The 16,736-nt window shown below is 44.6% G+C and overlaps 2 protein-coding genes across 2 annotated transcripts in view; both read left to right on the plus strand.

Moving 5' to 3' along the window:
- Positions 1–7,910, plus strand: part of smchd1 (structural maintenance of chromosomes flexible hinge domain containing 1) — a 31,269-nt gene extending 23,359 nt beyond the window's left edge. The window contains exons 23-47 of the mRNA XM_029457616.1: positions 74–213; positions 416–541; positions 640–864; positions 1,012–1,157; positions 1,408–1,493; positions 1,575–1,693; positions 2,293–2,454; positions 2,569–2,697; positions 2,816–2,895; positions 3,013–3,170; positions 3,273–3,388; positions 3,503–3,564; positions 3,782–3,869; positions 4,034–4,165; positions 4,251–4,406; positions 4,486–4,612; positions 4,769–4,888; positions 5,006–5,085; positions 5,193–5,315; positions 5,497–5,678; positions 6,293–6,402; positions 6,916–6,986; positions 7,073–7,241; positions 7,329–7,487; positions 7,594–7,910. Of these exons, the coding sequence (XP_029313476.1) occupies positions 74–213; positions 416–541; positions 640–864; positions 1,012–1,157; positions 1,408–1,493; positions 1,575–1,693; positions 2,293–2,454; positions 2,569–2,697; positions 2,816–2,895; positions 3,013–3,170; positions 3,273–3,388; positions 3,503–3,564; positions 3,782–3,869; positions 4,034–4,165; positions 4,251–4,406; positions 4,486–4,612; positions 4,769–4,888; positions 5,006–5,085; positions 5,193–5,315; positions 5,497–5,678; positions 6,293–6,402; positions 6,916–6,986; positions 7,073–7,241; positions 7,329–7,487; positions 7,594–7,688 (3,161 nt within the window). The 3' untranslated portion in view covers positions 7,689–7,910. The remainder of the gene's footprint in view (positions 1–73; positions 214–415; positions 542–639; positions 865–1,011; positions 1,158–1,407; positions 1,494–1,574; positions 1,694–2,292; positions 2,455–2,568; positions 2,698–2,815; positions 2,896–3,012; positions 3,171–3,272; positions 3,389–3,502; positions 3,565–3,781; positions 3,870–4,033; positions 4,166–4,250; positions 4,407–4,485; positions 4,613–4,768; positions 4,889–5,005; positions 5,086–5,192; positions 5,316–5,496; positions 5,679–6,292; positions 6,403–6,915; positions 6,987–7,072; positions 7,242–7,328; positions 7,488–7,593) is intronic.
- Positions 7,911–8,417: 507 nt separating this feature from the next.
- Positions 8,418–16,604, plus strand: emilin2b (elastin microfibril interfacer 2b). Its single transcript, XM_029457735.1, has 9 exons — positions 8,418–8,482; positions 8,605–8,730; positions 9,526–9,707; positions 9,827–11,443; positions 15,075–15,278; positions 15,361–15,414; positions 15,497–15,547; positions 15,627–15,743; positions 16,202–16,604. The coding sequence occupies exons 1-9, from the start codon at positions 8,433–8,435 to the stop codon at positions 16,531–16,533; spliced, it is 2,733 nt and encodes a 910-aa protein (XP_029313595.1). The 5' UTR covers positions 8,418–8,432; the 3' UTR covers positions 16,534–16,604.
- Positions 16,605–16,736: the final 132 nt, after the last annotated feature.

Raw genomic sequence — 16,736 nt, forward strand, 5'->3', positions numbered from 1 at the left:
TTTATCTTTCTATGTGTTAATAAAATAAGCATCCTTACAGAAAAAACTAATTTCTCTGCTGCATGTTTTTCAGGTAATCCACATTCCCTCCACGTGACGCCAGAAGACGACCCAATCGCAGTGCAGAATGGAAACCCTGTCAAGTTTAACATTGAAATTCACGATGAGGCTGGAAACCTCACCGCTCACAACAAACAGATCGTCCTCTGCCAGGTAAGAGTGCGTTGCCAGGAAACCATCAGGTGTCCGTATGAAAACTCAGCCTTCTGATTAATCGGACCGTAATTCATCTTTCCACTGGGTATGTTGGATTTGCTGACTGAAGACACTTTGTCCTTGTTTCTATAACACACTTGCAACGTACATAAATAGATTGCGCTGTTCGACTTTCCTCATCCTTGTATTTGGGACTCAGGTTCAGGGGTGTCCAAAGGTGGCAACTGACTGCAGCACAGGAGCTGGACAGTTTGTGACAAAGCCCATAGAACTGAAAATAATCGAGGGACAACCACAAACACTCACCGTTCAATTCGAGATGCCTGTAAGTAAAAAGAAACCCAAAAGCTTTTGTGCTTCGTCGAACAAAACCCTGATTTTTAGAATTTTGATGGTGAATCCCCGTCTTTGTCTTCCCACAAGAGTCAGAAGAAGATGGCGTCGGTCGTGAGGGAGCTGAAGGTGCTGCCCAGCTCAAGAGTCTCCCGCATGGAGCTCTTCAGCGAGGTAGATGAGAATTTGGTGCTGAGGAACGACGACAAGATAGAATGGCCGGCTGGAGGCGTGCTGGAGAACTTGATGTACAAACTGTATGATGAGGCTGGTAGAGAGGTGCCTCCTACAGCTGAAATAGCCTCCAGGATCAAGGTGTGTCCGGCATATATAATGAATTGTCTTCCTGTATACTGTACTCTCCTTTCATGCAGGTGTGGTGATGCAATGAATCAGTCGTTGTATTTGAACACTCCCCAGATTATTGCTGTCGTGTTATTCTTCCCTCTGACTGTGTTTAAGGTTAACTGGACAGGAAATGTAAATCTGGAAGATTTGATCGAGGGGAAGCTGCCTGACCTACAGGTGCCCTCTCAGGTGCAGGAAGCGCGCTTCTACCAGGTGTCCTACCAAGACCACCAGAGTGCTTCAGTCTCCTTCAACATAAAGTAAGACGCGTACCCGACTCGAAGCTGCGATACAGTGTTTGCGAGCGTGTTTCTTTTGGGAAATTCGCTTTGTTGCCAAGAGTTGTATGAGAAGATGGATAATCTCGTCTGTGTAACGCATATTTGTTTTGTTTTAATGTGTCCAAAAACAACATGTTGTGGTTCAGACGGAGCCAAACTAGCAATATCAAATATCCTTATGCTAAGCTAAGCGAACCAGCCTTCAGCTTCATATTTGTTTTGTTCGTAGGCCTCGTCCGGATGAACCAGCACGGCTGAAGGCAACTCTACTCCAAAACACAGTGAAGCTCCGGGAAATTCTACCTGGAAACATCAGTGAGTGTGAACATGATCACACACAAATCAGATTTCTGAGGATATGGTTGCACACTAGAAACATCTTTTTCCTTTTTACAGGCTTGGAGCTTCTGGACCAGTATGATAATGTAACCAAGGCGCTTACGTCCACCTCTCAGAACCACATGACTGTGGAAGCTGACGGTCTGGACAAATCGGCTATCACCTTTACATGGCAGGTGGGAAAAGAGACGCACAAACTTTCTGTGAGAGAGAAAGAAATTGTTCAGACTAGAATTCACTCTCTCAGCTTTCTCCCCCCCCCCCCCCCCCCCCCCCCAAACCTTTTGAGGTCATCTTTATTTTATTTTTTTAAATTACAATCAACATTTCTTCTAAATGGCTCATGAAAAGTATTCCAAATGTTCTTTTGTATTTTCATATCTCTTCCTCCCCCCCAGGAGCTCACCTCTCCCTCTCCAACCCCCAAACCCTTTAAAAAATACATGCCAAGCAGAGGATATATGCATGAGCAAGCAAGGTTATAAAGCTTGAATGGCACTGAAAAGCATAAGCTCTCTAAATAGAAAGTACTTCCTTCTCTGCGTGGGCGACATCAGAAGAATTCCTGATTGATTGATTGGAATGTTTTTTGTTGTGCTAAGAACTGAAAGATCTTTGACTTATCGCCAGGACATTTCCATCCTTTATTTGTCAGGCAATGCAAGGGCGTTGTTGTAAACTGCCATCAGTTGAGAGTGACGGTAAACTTCTTCCATGACTGTAAATGTACTGATGATTCTGATGAATTGACCGTCACTCTGTGTGTTGACTTCAGGAGAGCAGCGGTTCTGTTCTGGTAACGGGGGTGCAGTTCCAGTCTGGGACGCCTGGCCCCAGAGAGTTGTGCTTCACCTACAGGAGCTTTGTGGAGTCCGTCATAGTTAAAGTGACCGCTGGAGTCCCTGCACAACTCAAACTAGTCAGTGGGCCAGTGCAGGTAAGAAAGGATCTTTACTGGGGAGGCTTGGGGATTAAAATGCTGTTTTATTGTGATATATTTCCAGTATTCAGCAAACTAAACTAACTTTATTTCTTTTTTGGTATCTATAAGCCTTTGCGGGTGTTTAATGACGAAGGCATCGCCACACCGTTCCTCGTCCAGCTGTGTGACGAGTGGGGAAACCCCTCTACAGACCAGAGGGTCGTGGTTGAGTTGAAGCCTTCGCCACAGACACTGAAGGTCAGCAAACGCACACTATTTACCCCCGCTCCCTTTTCATAACGTGATCAAGGGACAGGAACTTCTGAGTTGTACTCAATGAGTGGAGAAATGTAATGAGACGATGTTGTTGCTTCAGGTGAAGACGCCTGTTACTTCACAACCCGTGAACGCAGAAGGGAAAGCGTCTTTCACTGTTAATAGTGTGAGCGGACCAAAGTGAGTCGTTCTTTTTCTTTAATCATCATAATAAATCCACATCTCCAGTGCTTTTATACGTGACATTATGTCCCACCATTTACTAGTGGAAGTGTTGTTCCCCTGTTGTTCCACTAGGGGGTACTATCAGCTGGTTTTTAAAGGTTACCTCAACCTGAAACCCATCCCTGGTCCTTCAGTGAATCTCACTGTCATCCCTGATCCCAATAAACCTGCCAGCCTGTCGGTGGCGTATAACACCAAAGCCAGGTTTCCTGCAGGAGGCGTCTTCCCAGGTTTGCATCTCCTATTGCTTCTTATTTGATCTCTGTCTTGTTTCACTATATGTACGCGCTTTAGTGTCTCCTAGCAAACTAAGCAGCTGTGTGTCTGTTCAGTCTTCTCTGTGACTGTGGTGTCTGATGAAGGAGGCCCGATTACGACTTTTAATCCCGCTGCTGCATCCATGTTCGTGTGGAAGGGAGTGCCATCAGAAAATCCCCCTCCACAAACGGTGAGTGTGACTAATAGTAGGGACCGCCACTGATATTACATTTGCTTTACTTTTTTAGCTAATATCTTATTTGGTGAGTCATAGGAGTTGTGTTCTTCTACTTCTCTCGTCCAGGCCACTGAGCTGAAGTGTAGTAAACCCATGGAGAACGACAACAACGACCTTTTTCACTTCAGGTAAAATGCTTTTACGTCCTTTCTGTTTTGTCCGAGTTGTCGCAGGATGTTTAAGCGAATACAGAGTTAGATGATAAGATTGATAGCACTCTCACATTTGCACGGAGTTACTGCAAGCAGCCATTTAGCTTAGCTTAGCATGAAGAACAGCTTGCCTGACTCTGTCCAACAGTATACCTTGAAGTGTAACTCTTGTGTTTGTTTTCCTTCACTGCAGAGACAAAGAGATCCCAGCACAAGTTGGAAAGCACATCATCCAGTTTTCTCTACGAATAGACAAAATGAACGTCCTGTTCAGTAAACAGGTTGGTTTGAGCCAGTCTTCCACACACACACACACACACAACAACTGACTTAAAAGCACAAGGCACATGGAGATTGTCTCTCATATCTGTTCAGCAAGAAAGTGTTACTCGAGGTGTTGCAGGGCTTTAGGTTTAATCCTGACTAACTGTTTCCTGTCTCCTAGATTACTATAAACGTGGTGACCAATCAACCTGTCAAACTGGGACCCGACGCTCAGCCACTGACCCCAGTTGTTTCCTACAGTGAAGACATTGCCAACCGAACCTTGGTGGAGAACATGACTCTGAGAATAATGGTGAGTTTATATCCCCGGAAAGACATTAATGTATTACTGCAAAAGAGCGGACACATTTGAAGTGATTTTTATTGACTGATTCCAGGATTCATTTGGGAATCCAGGAGGGGAAGACGTGGACGGGAAGGTGGTCGTTTCCATAAAGAATATCAGTGGAGGCGGCAACAAAAGTCTCCCTCTGTTTGAAGGCAAAAGCAACAGTTTGGAAATGAGCTTGGTAGATGGAAAGGCCCACATCACCGTGAGTCACCATTTGACACACATCCACCTTTTATTATATGACACGCACATCAGATGATTGTGTAATTTATTGTGCGCAGAGGCTGGCTATCATGAAGAACAGCCCCGGTGAGAATGGAAGCGCTTACATCCTCCTCTTCACGCCTGAAGTGTCGACGGGTGCCGCGCCCCTCGATCCCTTTGAGCTCCCCTTCCATTTTTACAATGGTATGTTATTAAAAAGCTGCATGAATAAAAGATATGACTCGTATTTCACACATTATTACATGCTTAGGGGTTTGAGAGTGATGTGCAACTGACGTTTGAGTAAATAAGACTAAACTTGAACTAAAAGGCTGTCTCTTTCTCTCTTTCTGTTTAAAGATTCAGAGAACCAACGGAAAATGTCCGAGCTGTCCAGGAAGAAAGATGAGCTCACTATTGCCATCGATAAATATAAAGAAAATTTCACTACATATAGAGAACTCCTTGGATTACTGACCAGTAAGATTTCATCCTCTTACTTTTGTATTATTTCCCTTTTGTCTCCGTGCTTTACTTTTGTGTCTGACAATATGTGTTTGAAATTGTCCCTAATCTGAAGCACTTCTTCCGTCGTAGGTCATCACCTGGATGCAAGCAACAAAGAGGCGGAGCTTAGAAATGAGCTTCTCAGAAGGAAAATGGAAATGGCACAAACTGTATGTGAAAGATTTTAACTCGCACTTATCGTTTGTATATGTAGAAGTTATGATCTAATCTGTATACAGGTCACATTTACATATTTACTTTTTTTTTTTTTTTGTAGATCCTAGATGTTGAAAGTCTCATAAAAAAGAAGAATGCTGAAATCGACCACATGATGAAAACACCCAGAAGACATTGCACCATCCCCGATCACTTCAGGGGGAAGCAGGATGTTTTGGGAATGGTAATGTCGTAGGAAAGAAGAACTATTCTGTTGGCATGGCGCTTTAAAAACCCAGTGTTATGTCAATGTTTGTGCTACACGTGCGACTTTGAGAGGAGCGTTGCCCGACCTAAAGAAAGTATTCTCACAGATTGCATTTTCCAGAACTGTGTGTTTCACCCTTTTTTGTTTTTTAATGCAGGTTGGCCACCTCGCTTTAGTGCAGGATGATGACGCTGCGAGGGTGATCTCCTGGCATATCCAGGGGGACATGGATTGTGTCATCACGAAAACAACCGCAGCAGCGCGGCAGATCTATGCCGACACCCAAGGCAGGCAGCAGGTCATGGCCCTTGACAGTGTTTATGTGCAGGCAGGCAACAGGTAAACATCCTGGTTCCTGCACGTTTTTAAAGCTGCGTTTGTGCCCACACACCATCATTCTTTTGAGTGCTGCTGTTGGGCACCTGAGTTTCCTGATGACATTCCTTATGCGTCCCTGATTATAGTCTTTAATTGTTAAGCTTTCTCCTACCCCAAACTTCCAACAACAGTCATTTAAAGATCTTGCGGCACCTACCTCCTCTTTGAAAAGACTGTTGAACAACTAAGCAATAAGGGATCCCTCTCCCAGGACGGACACATGTACCAAACAAGTACAGTTACAGTATGCTCAATCAGGATGACAACTTTACAGATAGATTGTAAACATATATGAAGTGAAGTGCTTCCATCCTTCAGATTAGATTCATTTCAGAGGAGCAAAGTGCTAGTTCCCGCTCCTCCAAGTTAGTTTAATATCATAGTAAACTGAATATCTTTGAGTTTTACACTCTTGGTTGGACAAAATAAGACATTTAGACGTCACCTTGGGCTCTGGAAACTGTGATGTCCGTCTTTTCTATAATGTAATTCTTTTTTGCTAAGGAGGAAATCACTAGTATGGTCCTTTCAGGACTTCTCTGCAGTCCCTCTGCTAAGATTTGAATTGCTTACAGACCGATGCCGCACATGAGAAATGGCATGCCGCTCTTTGATCCCCCTGGGAACCCAGTCCTCGCCAGAGAGCTCCTGCGTTACTGCAACGACCAGGAGAACTGTACCATTGGTGAGCTGCCTTAAATGGATTTCCCCTGCTCAGTGTAACTCTGTCTAGTTGTTGTTTTTTCATTGTAGATTTATAATACAAGAGGTTTCTGTGGTTTCCTGGAGGCTTTCCAGGTCTCTTTGTGTTTGCTGTTGTTGGGGGTATTTCCTTCATGCCCCCCCGCTACTCCTGCTGGGTAAATGGTTCCACCTGGGATCCAACCTCACAGGGGTGGAGGTGTTTCCTCACCGGGGGCCGCGTCACTGGAGCAGAAATTGGGCCTCTTTTGCCACATTAAAACGATTTTAGGGATTTTCTGCAGTTTTGGAGTTCCTTCTATTTATTCAGATGGAGGATATTTATGGAACAGATTGACATTGTTTGTAAATGCACCAGTAGCCATCTCACATAGGCTCTTCATTCTCCTTTGTATGATTGTGAAAGTTCTTCACAAGTATAAGCAGTAAAAAAAAAAGTCATGAATGTTTTTAGATTTGTCTCAACAGCTGTTTCCTGCTTTCGTTTCCTTTGCAGCTTTTAAAAACATCCTCGGAGACACAATTCTGATCGATGATCTGGACTCTGCAAATAGCTACAGAAAGGCGGTGAGTGATGCTTTCTGATGTAGCTGTGCCGTAAATGTACTGGCCAGTGGTCATTATCTCCCTATTAACTGCGCCGTTGCTTACAGGTGGTGCAGTGTAAGATGCCGTGTGCCACCATCCTGACCAGGCAGGGGGACAGGATCAGTGCCAAGGGCAAGTTTGGAGGCAACCAGAACAAAGCCCCACCAATTAACAGAATAAAAGTGTTTGGAGTCCCCCTCCCACAACATTACTTTATTCTCAAGGAACACATAGGTAACGTCTCTCAAAGTCGTATTTAAAAATAAATATTGTGCTCCTGTTCAGTGAGATTGTGCTTTAATTCCTCAATGTGTTCGACAGACCTGCTCAGCCAACACCGCTCGGCTCTGGAGAAGAAGGATCAGACAGCAAAGGAGCGTGACAATCACCTAAAAACCATGAAGTCTCCTGAAATGCTGAAAAAGCAACAAGAAATGATTGAGAAGAAGAAACAGCTGGAGGACATTGAGAGACAACTCGGTGGGTTTGTTGACCTGGGAGTAAGGGCAGAGAATACATGTATAACATCTCTATCTTTTTATTTTAAGTGTTGTTCATTTCTAATTTGTTTGTTATCTACTTCCAGTGTCAACCCAATTAAGACCAGTGAAGCGGGGTCTTGAGAATGCTGGTGAGCCGTCCAGCGTCATACCAAAGAGAGCAAAGCAGAGATCCACGTAAGAGGTGGATAACTCGACAACAACAAACCTCTTTGCTCATTTTATTACAGCATAATAATTGTTCTTTGAGTTAATTAAGTTGTTTTAATTGAATAGTTTGTACAGATTTGTTTTGTGTATGTTTTTTATTTTATTTTTACACTTTTGTTATATTGAAAAAATGCTGCATGCATGATCTCTGTCTGGATTGTTTCTGTAAGAAATACATATTTGATAAGATCTCTCTTTGACTTTGTGTCATTATTTCTACTCAATCATAACTTCAGTGAAATACAACATTTTATAAAATAAAATCTTAGTTTAAGTGATCTGGGCAGACAAAAACTGAGACGCACGCGCATTTTACGCACGTGATAATTACGGTGCCTTTCCGAAAGAAAGACAATCATTATCTAAATTCAGTCCTCCGGAAATTATGTAGGACGATGACATTGTGTTTTTGGATGCCGAAAGAGAGGTGGGTGTGTAGTCTGAGAAACGGAAAAGGTTTTCTGTCAGTATGGGAGGGGGTCCCGTAACGTCACATCAAGGACGCTGGAAGGAGCTTGTTTAAATCTGCGCTCCACAGAGAGGGAACAGCCCGCGGTGCCTTCACTGTTCACTGGATCACAGAGCTTCACTATTTACAATCTCAAAGCATACTGCAGGACTTTAAAATAGTGTAACAATGAAGCGCGGACTCGGCGGACTTCTTCACTTTTTAATAACCTTTCCTCTCATCAGTGGAACACCTTTCAAAAATAGCATGTTCCAGGGTAACTCATATTCTGGCACCGGATCACGCCAGAGAAATAAGTGAGTAATGGATATTAATTGTTTATATCATAATTGCATGTCAATGAACTACGCATTGATTTGACTTATTTAAGAAATTCAGTCACGTGTGGAAAAGTAAGCAATGCGATGAATTTCTGCAGAAACTGGTGCGCATACGTTGTGCACAAGAACGTGAGCTGTGCCGTCGTGGGAGGCACGGAGAGTTTCGTGCAGCCAGAGTTTTTCCCGTGTCCACCGGAGCTGCCAAACTGTGCGCAACAAGTGATGTAAGTTCCCAGAAGTGCACAGGGTGGAGAGGGAATATTCTTTGCCTATTGTTAGTATTTTAACAATGTGAGGCAATACTGTTTCTATTATTGTGAAAGTGCAAAGGTATTCACATCTAAATATACTTAAAGTAAAAGTACTCATGCAAAATAGAGAAATATATATTACTGGATAATAATGAGTGATGCATTAATGTATAAGCATCTCTAATGGTGCAGCTGGTAAAGGTGGATAAAGATATATCATAATTTAAGTTGATTCAATGTTGTATTTATAATCTAAATGTGCAATGAAACTAAACAAATGTAGTGGAGTAGAAGTATAAAGTAGCATACAATGGAAATCTTAAGTAATGTACAAGTAATTAATGGCTTTCTAATATAAATGAGATCCATTCTTGGAAGAATCTTAAAAAGATAATTGAGTCATCTGTGTTGAATCTTCATGAATGGCAAACATAGGCAGACATTACTCTGACTTTGTTGCTCAAAGAACACTGAAGCAAAAACAAACGCAGTTGAGAGATGCAGTAAATCATTGAGTGGCAGGGCCATGTGGGCCAACAGTGTCCTCATGACTGGAAGTGGTGGAAAGTCTGAGCTGCTGGTGAGACTAATGTTTATCTCGTCTTAATTGTCAACAAACAACTTTATTGTGCTGTGATTCCAAGTATTGTACTCGGAGCAGAGTTGCGCAAAGTCTTACATTGAGCATCTAATGAGCAGATTTATTATGTCTATTATATTATAAAACATACCATTGTACATTTTTTCGAATGTGTTAAATGTTTTCAGATATCGGACACAGTTTAGGCCTATGTATAAGATTGCATACAAGACTGTGACGGAGCTGGAGTGGAGGTGCTGCCCGGGCTACCAGGGTCACGACTGCCTGGAGGTGAAAGACATTAAGCTGCTCCAAGTAGAGCGTTTACCTCATGCTCCCTCTGCCTCTGGACATATTCCAGCTCCACAAGGTTTGGAAATGTAGCATGACAATATGTGAAACTAAATTAAACAAGTCACTGCTGGAAAAATGTCAGAATAAGAGCATTTTCCTGTTTCCCATCACTCTCTCTGTTATTTCTCCCTTTAGCTCCAGAACAGCGGACAGAGAACCTGAGGAACCATCCCTGGGGAGGGGAGGGCCAGTTCGGAGGTCAAACGGGTCAAAGGCCACAGTGGGGTCATGGAGGATCTCAAAGTGAACAACACCTGGAGGAGGAGGTGCAGCGGCTATCCCAGATGGTCCTCGACATGCAGGCAAGAATGACGGACATGTCCTCCAATCTGAGACTGGCTTTCCAAGAGGACGCCAGTAAAATGCTGGTTACGCTTCTGAATGACGTCAGACAGCCTGCCAGTGCAAGAGGCGCATCGAGCCACACCATTCAGGTGCAGGACTTCTCTTTCGGGAGCGAGACAACGCAGATGGACGAGGTCATGAACAAGATCAGCCAGGTCACAGACGATCTGGAGTCAAAGAGCAATACCCTGGATGACTTGCTGGGCCGTGTCAACCACCATGACGGACAAATTCATCTGTTAATGGAGGCTGCACAGAACCAGCTGTCCACAACCCCTCCTGCTCCCCCGACCGGTGGTGCAGACCTGCGCACCTATATGGACGAGAAGATCCGCGCTCTGAGAGACGAGTTAATGGAGGGCATGGACATCAAAATGGCAGACATGAAGAACTCGTGCGACTATAAAATTATGTCAGTTCAGGAGCAGTGTGAGGGACAAGAAACCAACTACCTCAGCCTGGCCGAGCTCATGGACTCAAAGGAAGCTGACCTCCGCAAGGAGATCGAGGATCTTAACAATAAACTGGTTAATCCAGGAAAGGAAGACACCGGTCTTGTGGAGAACCTTGAGATCCATCTGAACTCCTCTGAGAAGACTGTAGCAGCCCAGTGCCTCTCTGTGGAGGAGAAGCTGAAGAAAGAACGGGCAGAGGCCATCAAAGACCTGAGGGAGACTCTGGAGGACAAGCTGGCGTCTATGGAAGACAGACTCACTGCCATGTTGGTAGATACAAGCACAAACTCATCTGGTGGTCTTTTGACTGTTCAACAAGACTTCCAGAGCTGCAGAACTGCTGTAGATGCTATGGAGACGAGTCTAAAAGTCCACATAAAAGGCGTTGGAGCCATGGAGGGGCAACTCCTCAACTACAGCAGCAGCATTGAGAATGTTCACGGCGAGTTGGGCTATCTGAAAGGGCGTGTGGGCAAGTTGGAGGACTCCCTATCAGATGTAGTCCACCAGCAGTCTCAGGCGTCTCTGATCCTCAACTCCACTTGGGGTCAAGTTAAAACAGGGGCTGAGCAGGAGACCAAGGACCTTCTGGAGCACCACAGGACTCAGCATCAGGAGCTGAGAAACCGGCTGGAAGAGCTGCGCAGGGAAGTGAAAGCCGAGGCCGACCACTGCAAGGGACAAACAGAAGATGTCGGGAAGGAGATCGCACACATGGACAGCCGCGTTGTTAGCGTGGAGGGTTTATGCAGCAAGCTGGATCCCATCTCCGGTAGCCTCCAGAGGATCAAAGAGGGTCTGAATAAACACGTCACTGGGTTGTGGACTTGTGTCAAACAGCTCAATGCTACGGTTAGCGCTCATGCCCGAGATATTGGAGGACTGGAGGACCATGTCGCTAATGTAGCCGGAGACCTCCAGCTGCTAACGAACAGCAATCCTGGGAAAACAAGTAAGCTGCTTTGCAAACTTCAACTTTTATAACCTTGAGGTGTGAATGATTACATGAATACATTTTTCTTCTTTCAAATGAAAAGTTGAATCCATCAGCAATGAAACGCACTCTTCCTCAAGTCCATACACTCTTCCTCAAGTTCATACACTCGAGGCTTTTGCGACTACAGTCTGATTGGTCCGTTATGACTACGAGCATGTGATGGCTAATGTTAGCTTATGTTGTTTCAGTATAACGGACATTACTACTGACTGAGTTAACTGACTTTTATCTGCTTGTGCTACTGTATTTTCCATTATCCTGTAAACGCCACTTGTGGTCACAGTCGTGGTTATTGATCTTGCGTTAAACCATTTTTTCCCAGCTTTATATCGGTTTAAATTATCCACATAAGTTTAAATAGTAGAATCTTGAGATCAATCAAATAGCTGTAATATTTCCCGTCCTTTTAGATCATTGCTTGGACTGGAGTCAATTTGTTTAGTCCATTTATTGGAGTGTGTTTCAGTGTGTGAGAGGAAGTTGGATTTTCATTAAACCATGTTCTCAGTCAAAGGAGGCAGGGTTGATTGAAGACACATGGGTGATTTAATGGAACCCACTTGTGTTGAGCAATGCCTTGGCATAAAGAAGCACTGCTCGCTCGGCTTATTTGTGCTTTCAAGTGTTCATTTATGTGTCCATTAATTGTGTGTGAGAACATCGGGGTGATCTTGTTCACCTCGTTTCATATCATGTGTATCTATTAGTTTATCATTAATGCTGGATATTATTGTCAGACTTATGGAGCTGTAAGCATATGTGAGAGTACATATTTTCATATGTTGCATATTTGTTGTGTGACTCGGCTCATTAATGGCGCCTATGAGACCCGAGCTGGACTCCTCGGACTCTCACAGTTGTAAATGTGAACAATAAGCACGCCTATAATATTTACGAGCCAACTCTCTCCTTCCTCTGGGACCAGCTAGTTTTCAGTCGCTGCTTTATGGCGCAGGAGATGCAGCACATGATCCAGTCCAGGACCTCATGGGAGGTGAGCTGGAATAAAGTAGTCCTGGTTCTTGTTCTGCTTCCAGGCCGAGTCACACCAGAGGATCAGCGTCAACATATATGTTTTGTGCCAGTCTTCTGTGATGATTGCCGCTCCACTCCATGGTTGTTGTCATCATATGGCATTTAATTCATCATTCTGTCATTGGGAGGTTTTTGCAAGTGGGAGCGAAATTATTCATGATTTCCACTCGCACACGGCGATGTCACTGGGGCCGTTAATGGCCACTGGCTCTGTAAAAACTGTGTCTCCTTGTTTGTCTGTGTCCTGCCAGCTGCCTCATCCTATTGCCCCCCCCTGCTTATCTGAAGAGAGTGGAAAAAGCTGCTTGGTGGAGTCCATTATAGAGAGACCGCCGCACAGCTTATCACAGGGAGTCTTTATATCAGAGCCGAGACCTTCAGAGTGTGGAGATTAGGTGCTACTGGATCCACATTTATATCACTCCCTTTCCACCACCGTCCCAGTTCACCATGACGTCATGGTGAACTGGAACATACGGGTTGTTAACCCCAAATGAGAGGGTCAGGAAGGGGTCTGAGACAGACGCAATATGTAAATCTTAAAAAAAGATTTTGTTGCTTTCAGCGCCAATCATGACGTTTTTGCTTTAATTTATTATGGCTCGTTGACACAGCGTTACATTACATCAGTTATAACACATTAATTAAAGCAACATTTGCGTTGCCAGGTTGTAAACTATCTTTTCTTTTCTTTTTTTTATATATTCTCCATGTTTTTCCCAAAAGCTAAGTGGTCCATTAGAGTGTCCATGTGATCTGAAGAGCTGTTTAAAAAGATAAATCAAGTGTCGTGCTGGAGGAGGATAAACAAAGGGATGATCTGGCAACCCAAAAATATTTTAATTAATTGTTTATAATTAATGTACAAATAGTAAATGTTTTTTTTAACTGTGAGTAAAACCATTTGTTACAGCGTATAAACCTTTTTATAAAGAATGAAGCACTCCCTCTCTTTGTGTTTGACAAGGCGGCTCTTCCCACCTACAGCATCGCAGAGCTCTATTATGGGCACTTTCTGAGATAAGACGCTTTCCCGCTTGTGACGATGCTCAGCGGTTAAGCTGGAAGGTCAATGACCTGAGAGGGAGAGAGATATGGTAATTTATACGGCCTTCTGGTCATCAGCATTCAAACATGATAACCCCACGAACCAAAAACAAGATGGGACCTGACAGAAAGCCCTCAAGAAGTTAAAAAAACAAAGCCTTCAGCTTTCGGTGTCTGCTCGTGTTGCAGCTGGAACTGTTGGGGGGGGGGGGGGGGGGGGTTGAGTGGCTAAGAGTGAATGGTTTCCCATGCTGCTTTGCTGTAAGGATGAACAATTGTGGTCGACGGCAGTACCCAGCTGCATTTGTTTACAGCTCACCTCTTCCATCATCACAAACCCTCTCGCGTCCGTACGTGCATCCGGTGTGCGCCTCTCTTATCCCCGTGGCACTTGGTCTGAAATCAGCTTTGAATCCTTCCCATCAAACACCGCTCGCATACCTCGCTTTATATGAGGAGCGACACGACTAAGAAACGCAGACCAGTGAAACACGTACGTGTGCGTATACGCAGACTTACCTTCCCTGTGCTGTTTTATGGCTACACACCGGTCCTTCTCCACATGTTGTGTTAAACAGGCAGACTTCTAAACTAAATGACCCTTCTCCCTGGGGTGAGGGTCCAGGCTGTGTGGTGATTGAACATGTGGCCGTGTCTTGGTATGCCTTTTTTTTTATTGGAGCAGCAGAGTTGGGGCCTGTTCTCTTGTGGTTAGCACCAGAGTTTGTGCCCCCAGCCAGGAGGGTTGATGTGTTGATAAACTCCAGGCTTCGTCTCAGCTGCTGTTCTCAGGAATGCGGCGGTGCATGTAGTTCAGAGGTGATCACCAGATGATGGGAGGTGGGGCGGCGCTCTGTCATTTTCACCGTTTATGTCCGTAATAACAGGCTCGGATGATCGCGCACTCTTTGGCTGCTAATGAGTCGACGGTAGCCCTACCATTAAAAATACACACAATTTGGGAATTTGCACTGTGGACCAGCTTTATGTAATATTCAGGAGGAACACATACCAGGAGTGTCTGACAGCGTCACTCAGTAAATGCTACTATTATGGAACCCATACTTTCTAGTTTATGTGGCAGAGAGGTCTCAATTTGATTTATGTGTTATACATGTTAGACCATAGTTTGCAGTTATATCAGCATGTATATCAATATACTGTAGAATGACGTTTAAAAGTTTTTATCCACCCATATTTGGAGGGTTAGTTTTACATTTCAACATGTGAGTAAGTCGCTCCAGTGAGTCAGCATGGACAAGGAAACATATTACAGTATATGGTGCTGTAAGGGGAGGATAACTGTAGTCGGCCCAAAGGTCAGCTCATACTTGTGTATCTGTCGCCAGGCTTAAAAAAAGAAAACTTTGACGGCCATGTGCCTCTTCTGCTCATAATTCAATTTTTTTTGACATTGTTAATGGTCTCCAACATCTGGCCCTGCGTCTGTCTCTCTGATCTGCAGCCTCGGCCCCATCGCTCACTCCATTTCTGTCTGTTTCAGGTGTTCCTGTGGAAGACGCAGGACATCCCCAGGGTTCAGGTAAGAGTCTCACAGGGCCGGTCGCCCCCCCGGACGCCTCCCTCCCACAGCCCCCTGTGATGGAGGCCGGAGAGGCGGGACCTCCCGGCAAGATGACCTCGTCCAAGTTGCCCAAGGGGACAGACGGCAGCACGATGCCTGTTCAGGGTTTCGCTGGAGCTCCAGGTGAGACGCACATGTTGACGCACTCTGCTCTTCATGTTTCTCAGGAATATTCCATGCGTCATCTTTTTGTTTTATTTCATAGCCACCCCTGTCAAATCCACCGACACGTTAAAGCCCAGCACGCCACTCATCTCAGGTTAATACTTTTATTTATGTTTTGTGCTGCATTATAACTGAGCCTCTCAGGAGTGGATGACATTGTTTCTTTTGATCACCAGATGTGAACACGCCCCACAGGGTGTCACCACAGAAACCTGACGCCGCATCAGGTCAGAACGTATTCATGATACAGGTTCCTGCCTCTGTTAGTATAATGCTTGTTGGTAATGTTTCCTTCCCTGTGTGCAGGTGAGAAGGTGTCGTTCTCTGCTGGTCTGACTCTTCCACCGTTCCAGGGAGAGATTGGAATCATCCGATTCAACAAGGTGCTGGTCAATGACGGAGAGCACTATGACGCTCATACAGGTAACAATGAAGCATAAAGTTACTACACCCGTTCTTTGGGACTACTTTCTCGTACTATAGATGCTTATAAGATACGAAAACCTTTTGATGCCAGTGGTGCTAATGCTTCCATCATAACTAACCTGGCTGTCACCATCTCAGTGCAGCGCGTCAGCGTGCATTAACTGAAAGTACAGCTGAGGCTGATGGGAATGTGATTATTTTAGGCACGCAAAAATATGAGATAAAATAGAAATTTGACCTGTTGATGGCACTAAGTGAAAAGTAATGCGTGTACCATTTCATGGCAATTCAGAGAATAGGTAGACATTTTTCTGAAAACAGATGTCAGCCTCATGGTGGCGCTAGAGGAAAAGTCAGAAGATCAGTAGGAATAATCCTCTCATAGGAATCCAAACAGTTGTTAAAATATTTTAATCTGGACGAAAGTGTTGATTTATAAATCATTGTGTTCTCAGGGATCTTCACAGCTCCCACAGACGGCCGCTACCTGGTGACGGCTGTGCTCGCAGCCCAGCGAGGTGAGAAGGTCGAGGCCGTCCTGTCAGTGTCCAACCGCAGCGTGCAGAGGTTGGACTCGACGGGCTTCCTGTTGGGGGCACCATCGCTGTCGCACGATCAGTGCAACTGTAGCAGCTCAACGTCGCTGAGCCTGGTTCTGTCGCTGAGGAGAGGAGATCGAGCGGGACTCGTCATGACTGCAGGAAAACTCGCCCTCTCAGCCTCCTCTGAGATCCTGTCATCGTTCAGCGCTGTGCTTCTTTACCCCAGCAGCCCAGCACAACGGTAGCCCCGCCCTTTGCTGGACATTACTGGGGACATTAAGTCTAATGGTGATATTATATTATCAGAGGAGCGACCAGCAGGGAACAAAGAGTCTTTAATGAGATTATTTCTGTCAGTACTAATATATAGTGCATTTACATTGCAATTATTTTTATTGTAAAGTTGTTTATGACATCTTAATTGTCATCCACTGCAGTTTGTCTTTAA

The sequence above is a fragment of the Cottoperca gobio genome, chromosome 20 (assembly GCF_900634415.1).
Source record: "Cottoperca gobio chromosome 20, fCotGob3.1, whole genome shotgun sequence".
Lineage (NCBI taxonomy): Eukaryota > Metazoa > Chordata > Actinopteri > Perciformes > Bovichtidae > Cottoperca > Cottoperca gobio.

Coding starts and splice junctions, on each gene's coding strand:
- emilin2b (XM_029457735.1), top strand. CDS start 8,433: ATGTTCCAGGGTAACTCATATTCTGGCACCGGATCACGCCAGAGAAAT. Junction 15,415..15,496: donor CAGCACGCCACTCATCTCAG/GTTAATACTTTT, acceptor TTTGATCACCAG/ATGTGAACACGCCCCACAGG. Junction 15,744..16,201: donor GCACTATGACGCTCATACAG/GTAACAATGAAG, acceptor TTGTGTTCTCAG/GGATCTTCACAGCTCCCACA.